The sequence below is a fragment of the Vanessa atalanta genome, chromosome 28, assembly GCF_905147765.1.
Source record: "Vanessa atalanta chromosome 28, ilVanAtal1.2, whole genome shotgun sequence".
In the NCBI taxonomy this organism is placed as follows: domain Eukaryota; kingdom Metazoa; phylum Arthropoda; class Insecta; order Lepidoptera; family Nymphalidae; genus Vanessa; species Vanessa atalanta.
Genome location: NC_061898.1, coordinates 4,562,606 through 4,577,233, shown reverse-complemented (window position 1 = coordinate 4,577,233; position 14,628 = coordinate 4,562,606). Strand labels below are relative to the sequence as shown.

The following is a 14,628-nucleotide window of genomic DNA, read 5'->3' as shown; positions in this document are numbered from 1 at the left end:
TTAAAACAAGGATGCCCCCCCCCCACTTCACACTTAGCACGGGTATGATTTATTATTTATTTATAACTGGTTTTCGTAAGCGTATTTTAAGTCGTTGATTTTAATTATAGATATTACTCATCCATAATAGAAAATTTACCTTCAATAACGCGATTTGTTTTTCCACATTTACCTCATTTTATAATACTTAGTATAGTTACGACTTGTAAATTTCCCACTGCTGGGTTAAGGCTTCCTCTATCATGAGAAATCATCGGTTAAGAAGCACGCGTTCTAACCACTGGGCCATCTCGGCTAGAAGCTAGTACGTACATGTTTAATTAATTTATTTCCTTCCTGTTTATAATCTTGTTGCTCGAGACGTGCAGGATGTTTTTAACAAATATATGCATAGATGCGTCAAATTATATTTACAACATTGTAATTAAGAGACTATTAATACCACAAGAGAAGTAAAGAAGAATACTTTGCCAAGGATCTGCAGGCGTTACATTACGCTATCAGTAGAACACTGAGTTCCCAAGTTTGGTGGCGCAGCGGCGATGTAAGGAATGGTTAATATTTGTTACGCCAATGTCTATGGGCGGTGGGGACCATTTGTCATCAGGTGGTACATTTGTCCGTCCTCCTACCTATTACATAAAATAAAAGTATATGTATATCGATAATAATTTACTAAAACATTTAAAATAAAAATTAATCAAGTTTTAGTTATATACCAACAAAATATTATGAAATTCATCAAGAATGCAACTGACAGATATTAATTACATGTATCTTGACTTTAATAATTATAATATTATAGGATACGAAAACACGCATCAAACTGGCGCATCACCGTAAGTCAATAATCAACATTGTTACAGAATCGCACTGCTGGTTATATTATGTTAATAATATAACCGATATAAATATTATTATACATTTTATAAAACAATAAAACCAAAACAGGATAAACTATTCGACGAATCAAGTTTTGTTAATAGATAAAATATTAAACAGGACGGTATTTTTTTGAAGGGGTGCAGTTTTTACACTATAAATAATTGTCACCTCTTTGCATTAAACCTCCTTTCATCAGACTTTTTTGAAGCTAAAACAATTGACACAAAAAGAGCCTGATAATGAACTGTCATAAGTTAAAATGTTGAGACGTTCAGCGAATTTGACTAAATACATGACTTCGGAAAGATTCAAAATAGTATGCAATGTTTGTATCGCGTACGATCAGCAGTATTTGCTGACATCGATGCCTTTAACGGCAGGAAAGATAAGAGGCTCAGGTAATATAGCCTTTATATTCTAGTTGCTTAGTTCTGGTTGCCTGCGTGTCATAAGTCGACTCTTCGCGTTGGCCAATAATTTCGGCAATCATCTTGTAAAGTTTTATGGTCACCTTGGCATGTTGGCGTGTTGGCCTACATCCCAACGCTGGATCCGAGTAATGTCAGTCGTGGTAGGGTTTTGGAAGAGTTATAGCCGCCCATTCAATCACACGCACCTCATTTTGATTCATGCATGCATGTAACTCATGTAGTAGCGGTATGCGGAGCTTCAATATCTATTCTACGACCTTCCAATAGAAGCTAGTAGTTAATCACACCGAAGAGACAAGCTAGACTTTAGCCGGCTCAAAATCAAAATATACTTTATTCGAATAGGCTTTTACAAGCACTCTATATTAAATGAAGCTACCACCGGTTCGGAATGTAAATTCTACCGAGAAGAACCGGCAAGGAACTCAGTAGTTACTCTTTTTCAACGTTTTATACAGTAATGTTTTTGAGTAATTTTTTAAGTAATTCTTTATGAGAAATAAATGTCTTTAAACCGAAACCGAATGTTAGCCAAATATATGTTATATACCCTGCCTGGAAGTCAACAAGCAAGTCTAAAAGAAAAATACCTCAGAACTCATTCATTTATGAGGACTTAAAAAAATATTTTTAAGTCCTCATAAATGAATTGTTTGTCGTGAAAGGGCAACAGACAGACAGACTACTAGAGTTACTTTCGCATTTATTTAGTATAGATTAAGACAGGTCAACATTTAAACGTTTTGCTCGAAAACTTCTATCGTTTCATTATTTATGGAACATTCCTTCCAGATTATCAACGCGCCCCCTTCCCAGATGTGTGGCGTGACCGTCAAAGTGCAAGGGTCCAGCTAACTTCCACTCCCGAGGGCAGAAGCCTCACCAGCGTGTAGTTACATTATAATTACACTTTTATAATGATTATGTTTAATTGAATGTATTTTGTTTAGAAATACTGACGATAAATTCTCGTTCTTTTATATTTATTAAACAAGCTAACATCTATTTGTGTTTTTAAATGTACGCAAAATACATTTTCGCAATACATAACCCATTGACTGAAAGTTACTCGAGTCTTACGACATTCGCTTTTTTGACAAGTTGGGCACTGTCAAATTTGACAGCTGTCACTTTACCAAGATGGCCGCATATACGCTAAAAACATAGTTCGAACATCTCCATTGAAAACTATATAAGCTGTATGTTTTGACTTTGGTAAAAATATCTTGGAACCCGATCGCAGCGCCGATAATCAATCAAAACTAAATTATTAAGGGACTTATTCATGTTGAAACTTTACTTAACCTTAAAAGTAACACACTCGTTTTCACAGACTTTACTGTAGGCCTTTCTCAGACCTACAATTTACTATTACGTTATTAGGATCAGCATTAGCCATGCGAGCGTACGAAAACAGTTTATTTGGATAGAATGCCGTGTCATTTCGGCCATTTTGTACAAATACATACTTTTAAAAATATATCAAATAAGTAAAATGTAAAATTATCTGTGCCTGTATTGTCTTTGTATTAAACAACTAATTGAACAAATATTTTTTTTAAATGCAAAAAAAGGTAATTTTTTTATTAAAAGAAATATATTCGATTCAATTTTTTTTCAGTCATTATAAATACTTTGTTACATCAATAACATTAATAACTTAAAATGAATAATAATTTATAACACAAACCAACTAAAATTACAAATTTTCAATGCCTCAGAATAATATATCCGAAGCGCTCAAACTTCGCGCCAAAAGTTAACCCAAGCCTCTGTGACAGGCGATCGCGCGCTCCTTTTTTTTCTTAATGTATTACGCTACAAGGCATTAATGCATTAGGCGGCAAGTCTGTTAAAATTTTAAAAATAAATAAAAACAACACATTTTTGAGTAAAATATGTATTTAAATATTCTTAGCGAGAGACTGCGACTTGGCGATCACATCTTCAATCGTCCCCACCATATAAAATGCTGCCTCCGGTATGTGGTCCAATTCTCCATTTAGAATCTTCAATGAATACTAATATGTTTAATCACTACGTTAAAAACAAAGACCCTTCCTGTACGCTTAGGTCATTTAAACTTCTTAACGTATTTTAATGCGGTTTTCATCAAAAAGAAGTTTTATATGTATAATACATGCATATAAATGTATATTCAGAAGTAAAAACAAGAAATTTTGATTGGTTGTTCAATCTAAGATATATAACCCTCGTGTAAAGCCGGGACGGATAGCTAGTTGGTAATCAGTGATAAGTACCCAATTTTGTTTTGTACATTTCCATACATACATTAGCAGCCTATAAATTTCCCACTGCTGGGCTAAGGCCTCCTCTCCCTTTGCGGAGAAGGTTTGGAGCATATTCCACCACGCTGCAAAAAATCACAAGACGATGTAAGAAATTAACCATTCCTTACATCGCCAATGCGCCATCAACCTTGGCAACTGAGATGCTATGTCCCTTGTGCCTGTAACACCGTCTCACTGATCCTTCAAATCGCTACGGAAGAATACTATGTATCACTATTTGTCGGGGGAAAATGTCTAAATCCCTACCACGAAATTAAACGAAATAAAATAAAATACCCTTTTAAATCCCTTGATAGTTTCTTCCAGCTTCACCATCTTACCGACATGACCGGTGAACACCTCCGCCACCTTTTACAAATGTAATCTCTAAAAATCTTAAATATTCTATTCTTCTATTAAGGATATTATATCCTTCTCAATTTAAAACCTTCAATCAGAGCGAAACATTTGCCTCGAGTGGGGTCGAGGCGGCATCTGGTTGACAGAGGCTGAGACAGTTTTGAGGGATACATTTTGTTTGATTAGAAAAAGTGACAGATCGAGGTGGATCTTGAAAAGTGTAGAAGACTGCCTATAAAAGGTCAGATCGGTGACTGAACCCGCTGCTCGGTTTTGTTACTCGTTAAAGTGTTAATTTGTTGACTTTATATTAATTAAAATACTGTAATTACGTGATAGTTTGTTTTGTGCTTTTTCTTTACCCTAATGACGCCCACTAAGCCCATAACCATTGACGATGATGTCAACAAGAATTATGTTTCTCCGACATATATATATTAAATATAAGAAGAGTATTTTCGATAACGCAAAGATTTCTATTTTCTCATCCTCTACTTTAAATTGAAACTTTGACGCTCTAGGCACTAGCAACGTGCTTAAACTAAAACTGAACGCGCTTCGACAGAGGTTAAAATATTACATCCCTTGTTCTTTTAATCACACTGGGTTAATGATCCTTCAAACCGGAACATAAAATTACTATTTGGCGGTATAATAACTGGAGAATTCGTACCAATACACAGACAGCAAAGACCACCCGGTGAGACATGTGGATCATATACGGAAATACTAGATCGAGTTTTAGGGGCTAGTCCAGTGGTTTGGTAATGAAAAAGCAACAGACAGACAGAGTTTCATTCACAGACGAAATTTTGCATTTATAATATTAGTAAAGACGAGTACAAAAAACAGGAGCAAACCGACAAACCTTCGTTACCAAATAGCTATGCACTTGAGAAGTAATTCTTATTGCCTCGTCTCAAATCATAAATCTCACCTGAAACGGTTGCGAGAGGAACCGCTGTATCTTCCTAGCCCGTGCGACTGTCAACTTGTCATCCTCCGAGAGTTCGTCCATCCCCAATATGGCGATGATATCCTGGAGTGACTTGTAGTCCTGACATTTATTTAAATATACAATTATGAGAATTAGGAACATAGACATCTGAAAATACGTCTCGATAAATTAGTATCTATCTATAACCTGCCTTAAAAAACTACTACACGAAAAACTACTTTTTGAAAAATTTAAACACAAAATTTAAAAAGGAACAATGTATGTCCAATGTACATATATGTTCGCCTTGGCCGCGTCCCAATTTATTTGGGAGGCACAGCATGTCTTTTCCTTCCATTCTCCTGTATTATTCATCACCTGATCGTCTACATCCTATCTCTCTCGTATCACACACGCTCCATCCATGTCATCTTAGGTCCACTTCTCCTTTCTCATTCTCCGCTCGTTACTTGTCTCGAAAAATATAAGATAGATTGTCTTATAGAAAACACACTAAATATAAGGTTAGATCGACCGCATATAAGTCAGACCGCAATTAATTTAGAACAAAATTCTGAATTATTGGCCCCAAATGAATTATAATTTCTAATTTTAATCGTTACAAAAATATATACATATATGACGCGCGTTGATAAATAATTTCAGAGGGAGATATAGTATTAATCATAGTTTGTCTATTTTTAATGGCGTTCGTGTTGTTTGTATCCGGTTTGAAAATTATTTATTTATAATCGAATATTTATGTTAAGAGCGGGGTAGTCCCGAATAGGTTTGTGTGTCGTAAAACGTTCTGACAGCAGATTTATTCAACTTGGTCACCGTCGCCCGAGGCAGACACTACCTAACCTCCAGTAGGTTAATCCAATCAATCCAAGTTAATCTACCAAACCGTATTATACTTTGTGTATTTGTACTGGAAAATTAAATAATAGTGAACTGAACAATTACGATGCATCTTTATTTCTGATATTCCGCCATTATCACGTCCACCGTGGAGGATAAAGTCCTTCTGATGATCCGTCAAATATTAAGACTTTCATATTAAAATAACATGTTTCTGCAGAACACTTAAGTTGAGCGTCATTCCAAACGTTCTTCGGATAACGTATGAATCAAGACATATTATATTTAATTTCATTTTCCTCAATATAAATAATTATATCCTACTTCCCAGAATTTGATTCGACTCAGTACACAAATCAACTAATTTGGACAAAATCTTTCGACAATAACGTTACAATATCGACGTCTGTATCACGTTGAGTACTCTGAGGAATTATTCTCTTTAACTCCTGCGTCTCTTTCTCACGAGTCTACGCGTGCTGGCTCTCGATGTCACAGCATTCTCAACCAGCACACGTGTTCTCCTCATATAACCTGGGTTTCTTCAAATGAGGCATCTTACAGGCCGGCGTGGCGAGGCCGGCAAGTGCAGTTCATTACTCCTGAGTGTATTGTCCGTCCTCGCGTTTCCATCAGGTGGAGTGGAGTCGTATGCCTACCTATATACATATATATCTATATATATATATATAAAGTTCAACCCATCTAATATAACAAAGTCGATGAGTTTATTGTTTGAATGCGCTAATTTCTGGAACTACTGGTCGGTTTTGAAAAACTATATTTGTATTTAATAGCCCAATACTCGAGACTATTAACATACACATGAGACGTACTTTTGCAAAATACATTTCTCATCTCTCATTTACTCTAATTCTCATTCACTCGATAATTCTTAATAGAAAGTGAAAAACAAAGATTTAGAAAACTAGATTCGACTATAAGCCTCAACGGATCCGCGAATACTGAACCTGCAAAATCTTCTGAACACCTCGCGCCACGCCATAATGTTCCGGTCCAATGATATTAGGGTCCATAACTCTGGATGTCGAGTCCAGAGGGTCGACGGCTGGGTACACTCCCAGTTCAGCGATCGCTCGGGATAAAACTGTCGTTGCGTCCAAGTGGGCGAATGTCGTTGCGGGCGCTGGATCCGTCAGATCATCCGCTGGTACGTATACTGCCTAGGATAATGAGCAATATTCAACAAGAAAAAAAAAATCATAATTAAAATATTACAGTTACAGGCTACACTACACTCTACAAAAGAACTTCGTTTCAATTTAAAGAATGTTCCTACATTTGTATATATTGAACATTTCTCATACGCATCGGTTATAACATACATATATAATACTAGCTGAACCTACGGCTTTACCCGCACGAAATTTATAAAACAAAAAAATCCGACCCCCTTAGGGATGGAGTTTCGTGAAATCAGTTCTTAGCGGATGTCTACGCCCTATAAGGAATCTGCCAAATTATAAGTTTCTAGGTGTTATGGTGTCTGAGACTTCGTTATTAATAAGTGAGGGGTATTTCGCTTTTATATATTTATGTACATATAGAAGATTTAATTGGGTAAATATCGCATACAAAATTATTGGGTTTTATGATATAAAGTCCAATAACATTCGTGACGTCACCGGGGAATTACTGTGACTGCAACGTCATTGTCGACGCTGACGCTGTCAAACTTCGTGGAATTAATATACCGTATTAAGATAGCTTATCTTTTTGACAGATAGATGTAAATTTTTGGAAACGACATAACCTTGCAATGACGCATATATTATTTTCTTAATTTAATTACTTTAAAAATTGTAAAAATGTTTATAAAAATACATATAATACAAAAGTTCGTAAAGATTCAAGCGTTATCCGAAAATTTTAAGACTTTTTCTATTATATATTATTGCTTCAATTTAAATAGAATTGTTACGAACGGGGGTCTCTTTGGCTAGTGTTCGAGGTCTCTTTAGCTGGTATAACTCTTTTTAGAAAAATAAGTTTACTTTGAATTACGCATTCCATCGTTCCATCGACTGTTATATATATATTATATTTTCTGTTTCTCATCACTAGCCCGTCTGTACAAAAGATCAAGCTAACTTGAACAGGGTATAACAGGGTACTTTCACTGGCCGATAGCTGATATAATAAAGGGTAACTTAGGCTACAACGAAAACTTTTTTGTTATTAAAACGTGCACGATGTTGCGGGCACAGCTAGTCCGAAATAAAAATCTATCCATAAACGTACCCGAATCCGATGCAAAAAATATTTATTATAATTTGTTTTTGCACAGTTATTTGTTTTATTCTAACCGTATAGCAAATAAAGCCAACAATTGAAGTCAAATTTTTATCTAGTATTTTTTTTCTTTTCTAATTTCTAAATAATTTAGTATCCGTAATTGAAATATCCGAAACAATTGGAAAAATCCGAAATAATTTCGTATCCGTAACCGTGTCTGTAGCCAATAAAATATTATTCATATCCGAAATCACAAATCCATAACATCCCTGCTCTAGTGTTACCAAAAACGAAAACATCCTCAAATCAATAATGGCTGTTTAAATAAAAACTTCAAGGTCACACACACATCGTAATTACTTACTTGTACACTTGTAATCGAACCTGTCTTCGTCGTGGTGATACGTTCTTGCATCGTACCCATATCCGTCGCCAGCGTGGGCTGGTAGCCCACTGCGGACGGAATACGACCGAGGAGTGCTGATACCTAACAATTACGTAAAAGAATATCCAAATCAATTTTACTTGGTGGTAGGGCTTTGTGCTAGCCCGTCTGGGTAGGTACCACCCTCTTATCAGATATTCTACCACCGAATAGCAGTACTCAGTATTATTGTGTTCCGGTTTGAACAGTGAGTCAGTGTAACTACAGGCACAAGGGACGTAACATCTTAGTGCCCAAGGTTGGTGGCGCATTGGCGATGTAAGGAATGGTTAATATTTCTCACAGCGCCATTGTCTATGGCCGTCAGTGACCACTTACCACCAGGTGGTAAGTGCTCAGAAACACATTAGCGATATCGTACGCGTGTTAATGTAACTCGTTACTAAGAGCACGCGAATCATTTATATGACACTAACGGTATCACGCACGTGGTAGTAGTGTTAAGTTACACGATTTAAGTTTAAGTACTATTACTACGTTATTTATTTTATTTTATTTTCATTAGGACAACCAACAATATAAAAAAAAAAGAAAAATTAATTACAAAATTATCAAGGCAAAAGTTCTACTACTTACAGGAATTGAAAATATAAATTTAACATAAGCACAATAATTAAAAATAAGAAACGTAATACATTTTTTAAACTATTATATAATAAATAATAATTAAGAAAACTAATAATTTAAATTAATAATTTATCGTGACATATGTCTAAATATTTTACTTTGTTTTTTAATTATTTTAGTAGTGTATATAAAGGTCATTCACCTCAGACCCCGCTTGGGTGAAACGGAATATGTTGTCAATAAACAGCAACACGTCCTGACCCTCTTTATCGCGGAAATGTTCAGCGAGAGTCAGTCCTGTGAGGGCGACTCGAGCTCTGGCGCCTGGCGGCTCATTCATCTGACCGTACACTAATGCCACCTGTACAAGATTTTAATGGATAATGGAGGTAAAATTATAAATAATATAAAAAGAAAATGGTGCCTTGAGGAGTTTGCCGGCTACTCCATCACATACCATGACCGTGTTGATGATGACGTCCTCCTGACCGATTTCGGTCACGGCAGTTTCAAGGGAGTCAAGTCATTAACCTTCAAGCAAAGAGCGGCAAATGGCCGGCTACGCACCTTTAAGTCCCCCGGTATTGCAGATGTCCATGGGCGGTGGTAGTCACTTTCCATCAGATGAGCCTCCTGCTCGTTTGCCACACATAACATAAAAAAGGGTTATGTAATTCAATGTCATTGTGTACCTTCGACGTTTTGTAGCTATCCGTGATAACGCCACCGACTTTCATTTCATTGTATAGATCGTTACCTTCGCGCGTTCTTTCGCCGACACCGGCAAACACCTAGAACAAAGTTATAGAGACATCCAATCGTATCGTGACAATGAGATTTTCCGAGAAATAATTGCAAAAAATTGGTAAAACTTGCAGCCAACGTACAATACTTTCTATCGACTGTATCACGGCGAGCGATCGGAGGAATTATTCTCTCTAATTCCTGCTTCCCCTTTCCTTCGCAGATCTACGCGTGCTGGCTCGCGATGTTACCGCTAAACTGTGATAGCGCAGCAACTCTTTGCTTTGTCGTACCAAAAAATTAAACTCTCTACCAGCACACTGTTCCCCTCCTCTTATAACCTGGCTGCCTTCAAACGAGGCGTGAAGAGGCGTCTTGCGGGCCGGCATGGCGAGGGCGACTAGTGCAGACAATGGCGTTGTAAGAAACATTAACCATTCCTTAAATCACCAATGCGCCACCAACCTTGGTAACTAAGATATTATGTCACATGTGCCTGTAGTTACACTGGCTCACTCGCCCTTCAAACCGGAACACAACAATACTGAGTACTACTGTTTGGCGGTAGAATTTTTGATGAGTGGGTGGTACCTACCCAGACGGGCTTGCACCAAGCCCTACCACCAAGTAAAGTACTGGTCGTCTTCGCGTTTGGACTCGACTTCCACTTATCATCAGGTGGAGTGGATTCATATGTCTACCCGGACAATGTCAAAAAAAAACGACCAACATAATTTTGACCAACATTTCACATTACTAAATGACCAATATACCAAACTAACTATTTGATTATATTTTCTTATTCAGATACTTAATCAAATCTATCAAATGGACTCCAATGGAAAATGTAAATACAACCTATTGGACGGTAGTCACCACCGCCCATTGAAATTGACGCCGTGAGAAATATCGACCATTCCACCAACAATACCCAATCAACCTTGAGAGCCAAGATTGCCTCTAGTTACACTAGCTCACTCTTCAAACCAAAATATAACTGTTCATACCTAGCATTGGGCTTGCACAACTCCCTATGGACCAAGTATAAGTCTCTTATACCCCTATATACTATATACTGATGGCAATCATGTAGATCTCTATTAAATTTTATATTTAAAACATCGACATTTTGCGTCAGTAAGATAATCTCACCGAGAACCCGCCATGCGCCTTCGCCACGTTATTGATTAGCTCCATGATCAGAACCGTCTTCCCGACACCGGCACCACCGAATAAACCGATTTTACCACCTAAAAGCAAACAGAGGGCAGATAAACTAATACGCGAACTATATGTTTTAGACTTTTAGCGCTGTCTCTATTTTAGAGCGAGAAAGCAGTTGCGAGAAACAGGTGACAAGGGCCGCAAAGATTCTGATACTGATGATACTACAAAATCCAAATAAAGCATAATATTGGCATAGATTTGCGGACGAGCTTATGGGCAAACACCGCCCATAGACATTGGCGCTATAAGAAATATTAACCATTCCTTACATCACCAATGCGCCAAACCTTGGGAACTAAGATGTTATGTCCTTTGTGTCTGTAGTTACACTGGCTCACTCTTCAAACCGCAACACAACGATACTGAGTACTGTTGTTTGGCGGCAGAATATCTGATGAGTGGGTGGCACCTACCCAGACGGGCTTGAACAGAGCCCTACCACTAAGTAAATAGTTAGATACTGGACCTCCATTGCAGTCAGGGCTTCGCGATTGGTAATGTGTTGGTCAGGATATTGGACTCTACTAACGTTACCAGCTTTGGTTCTTTGTCTATGTAGACTGTCAAAGCTGAGAACGCGTCGAAAAAATGGCGACCAACAGTTGGCTCCGCACGCACACTAGTAAAGTAGTATGATGTTTGGCGTCTGTCAAGCGTAACTATCACGCACACCAAGATAATAAAGTTGGTTCGTTTTTTATTAGTGAATTTAAGAATGTAATAGCTTAATTTAACGACAATATTTATTAACGTTATATATATCTGCTCAAACCTTTAACATAAGGAGCGAGTAAATCGACAACTTTGATTCCGGTGACGAGAATTTCTTGTTCCACAGACATCTCTACAAATGGCGGAGCATCAGCGTGTATCGGCGCGAACTGATCCGTTTCGATTGGACCACGTTCGTCTAAGTATATGGAAAATTCTAGATTAAGCATACATTTAGTTTTTCTTTAAACAAAAATTTTACACCAAGTTCTACTATGCGTATATTAACATGTATTTTTAATGAAAAACAACTCATTACAGATATTCTTAAGTATACTTTCTACGTTTTTTTTTTCATGTATCATATATTTGTTGAAACGAGATTCAATGCATTTATATTTCTTAGTATATTCGGATTATGGCAGCGCTTACGATAATAACGGAAAGAAGACCTGGAGTGCCGATTTTGCTTTTTAAAAGGATATCATAGAGACGTAATGAAGGATTACTTTATGAAAGGCACTCGTGAGGTGTATCATGCATTTGTTTTTTATTTACAAACTATAACCAAACTCACCAATGGGTTCACCAATAACATTTATAATCCTGCCCAACGTTGGCTCACCAACCGGTATTGTAATGGGAGCCCCAGTATCTATAACCGGCTGCCCACGGACCAGACCTTCGGTACCGTCCATTGCTATTGTACGACATGTGGAATCACCTAAGTGTTGAGCGACTTCCAATATCAGACGCGGTTCTAGAAACATTTTTAACTGGTTACCAATCGATAATACTGATCTACGAGACGCACTAGTTCTCTCTTAAAATAAGCCCCAAAACCTCTCCTCGACAAAACCGTGGCCTTTATCTAGTTTTTATGGGTCTTTAAATATAACAGCCTGTTATTATGCCACTGCTGTACTAATCCCTCTCTCTCTGAGGTGAAGGTTTGAAGTTAATTCCAGCAGACTGCTCCAATATCATATGGAAGAATTTCATTGAAATAAGATACAAAGGATTCATAATGTTATCCTTCATTAGCAAGCAGAAGATGAATTATACACATATTAAGCACATAGGACTTCATTGGTGGTTGCCTGGGTTTAACCCGCAATCATCGGTTAGGATTTACGCGTTCTAATGGAGTCATTCATTAATTCTGCTTCATCAATATTTCTTTCTCATGTTACATTTTGTCTTGATTGTTTGTTTGTTTATGAATCGTAAGATTTATTTATTTTTTGAATAAATTAAAATACGTGCTGCAATCATTGTCATAAGTAGGGTGTATGGTAAGGCTTCGTATATTTTTTTAAACCAGAAACGAAACTAGTGTCACAAATTGGCATTTTGCAGAGACCTGGTGGGTGATCTCTGTTATGTATGTAAAGTATCACTCACTTCGTCCTGGAACTTCGAGTGCATTTAGAATAAGCGGCAAGTGAACATCGAATTTGACGTCCACGACCGCTCCAATTACTGTGTAATAGAAATTTTAAAATGGATCAAATCGAACTATTTTACAGGAAAAAAAAATAAATTAGGCAAATTTGAATACATTTCCCCCTGCTGGGCTAAGGTTTCCACTCTCTTTGAGTAGAAAGTTTGAGCATATTCCACCATGCTGCTCCAATACGTGTGGCAGAATTTCGTTAAAATTAGACACATGCAGATTTCCTCACGATGTTTTCCTTCACAAGAGCCGAGCACGAGATGAATTATAAACTCAAATTAAGCACATGAACATTAAGTGGTGCATGCCTGGGCTTAAAACCGCAATCACCGATTAAGATGCACGCGATCTAACTACTGGGCTATTTCGGCTCTCGCGCCTACCAATGCCATAAGAATATTATCATCATAATTATCACCTGCAATAATCCTCCCTTCCGATCCAGCACCCGGAGCCTTAGGTGGGGGCGATGACTTTTTCATCGGTTCCTTTCTTTCTCTTCTAGGTGACGCTTTAGGTGGTGCTTTAGGTGGAGCTTTGGGTGCTTTGGTTGGTTGGGTCGAGAACTAAACAAGTAAGATATACATTGAGATTATCTTTCGTATTCTAGTTATATTCACATGCGAATTTAAGCAGGGGGTTCATATTTATCTTTTCGACTATTGAGGTAACCACTTCCAGCACAAACTTAACAATTAATCGATATCAATGCTTGTACGAATGCAACGCGATATAAAAAAAAAACAACTTGGGAACGGAACGATTGCCTCCGAGCTATTCCTTTGATATTAAAACTATTACACTAACATTCATCAAACATCATATATTCTCTCCGAACCACTGGTAGTGTTTATTTTGACAATAAGTATAAAGCTTCTATATTGAATAAATAATTTTGATTTGGATTGATAGGACATACAGTATTATAGGAGATAATTGGTAGAGCTTTGTAAAGGTCTCTATCTGACTACCATCCACTCATCGTCTATTCTAAGAAAGACTTGTGTTCGAGTGAGCCAGCGACATGATAGCGTGTAGTTGTTGTATACGCTTGGAGTGGCTATCTAGTGGCTAGCGTCGTAACGACAAACAGATGTGCTGCTACATACTCTACTAGAATTATATTATAAGTAATGGGAATTTTAAAAAGACAAATTTACTTACTCTCGCAACTGGTACGTTTAAAAACGCGCAAGCTCCAACTTTCATAGTTTTGTGAGAACGAAAGGATTTGTATTCATCTCTTTCTTTTACATATACTACATTATTTGTTTCCTTCTTTTCATTGTCAATTTTAGTATTTGAATTATTGGTTTGGTTTTGAATTGATGAATTATTTGAATATAATTTATTATTCGTATCTGTAATGTATAAAATTAATACGAAATGGTGTCTATTCAATGAATAACGCAAGTATAATTTTAGATTTACAGAAAAGACGTATAACATTTTTC

General features: G+C 37.0%; 1 protein-coding gene across 1 annotated transcript; it reads right to left on the bottom strand.

Moving 5' to 3' along the window:
- Positions 1-3,208: 3,208 nt before the first annotated feature.
- LOC125074668 (ATP synthase subunit beta, mitochondrial-like) lies at positions 3,209-14,401 on the bottom strand. The gene is made up of 13 exons (XM_047686044.1): positions 14,339-14,401; positions 13,593-13,740; positions 13,123-13,200; positions 12,296-12,478; positions 11,780-11,917; positions 10,933-11,030; positions 9,729-9,827; positions 9,239-9,397; positions 8,389-8,511; positions 6,740-6,952; positions 4,905-5,024; positions 3,905-3,976; positions 3,209-3,325 (listed from the first exon to the last, which is right to left on the bottom strand). Exons 1-13 carry the CDS (start codon positions 14,381-14,383, stop codon positions 3,221-3,223), a joined length of 1,581 nt encoding a protein of 526 aa, XP_047542000.1. The 5' UTR covers positions 14,384-14,401; the 3' UTR covers positions 3,209-3,220.
- Between the last annotated feature and the right edge of the window lie 227 nt (positions 14,402-14,628).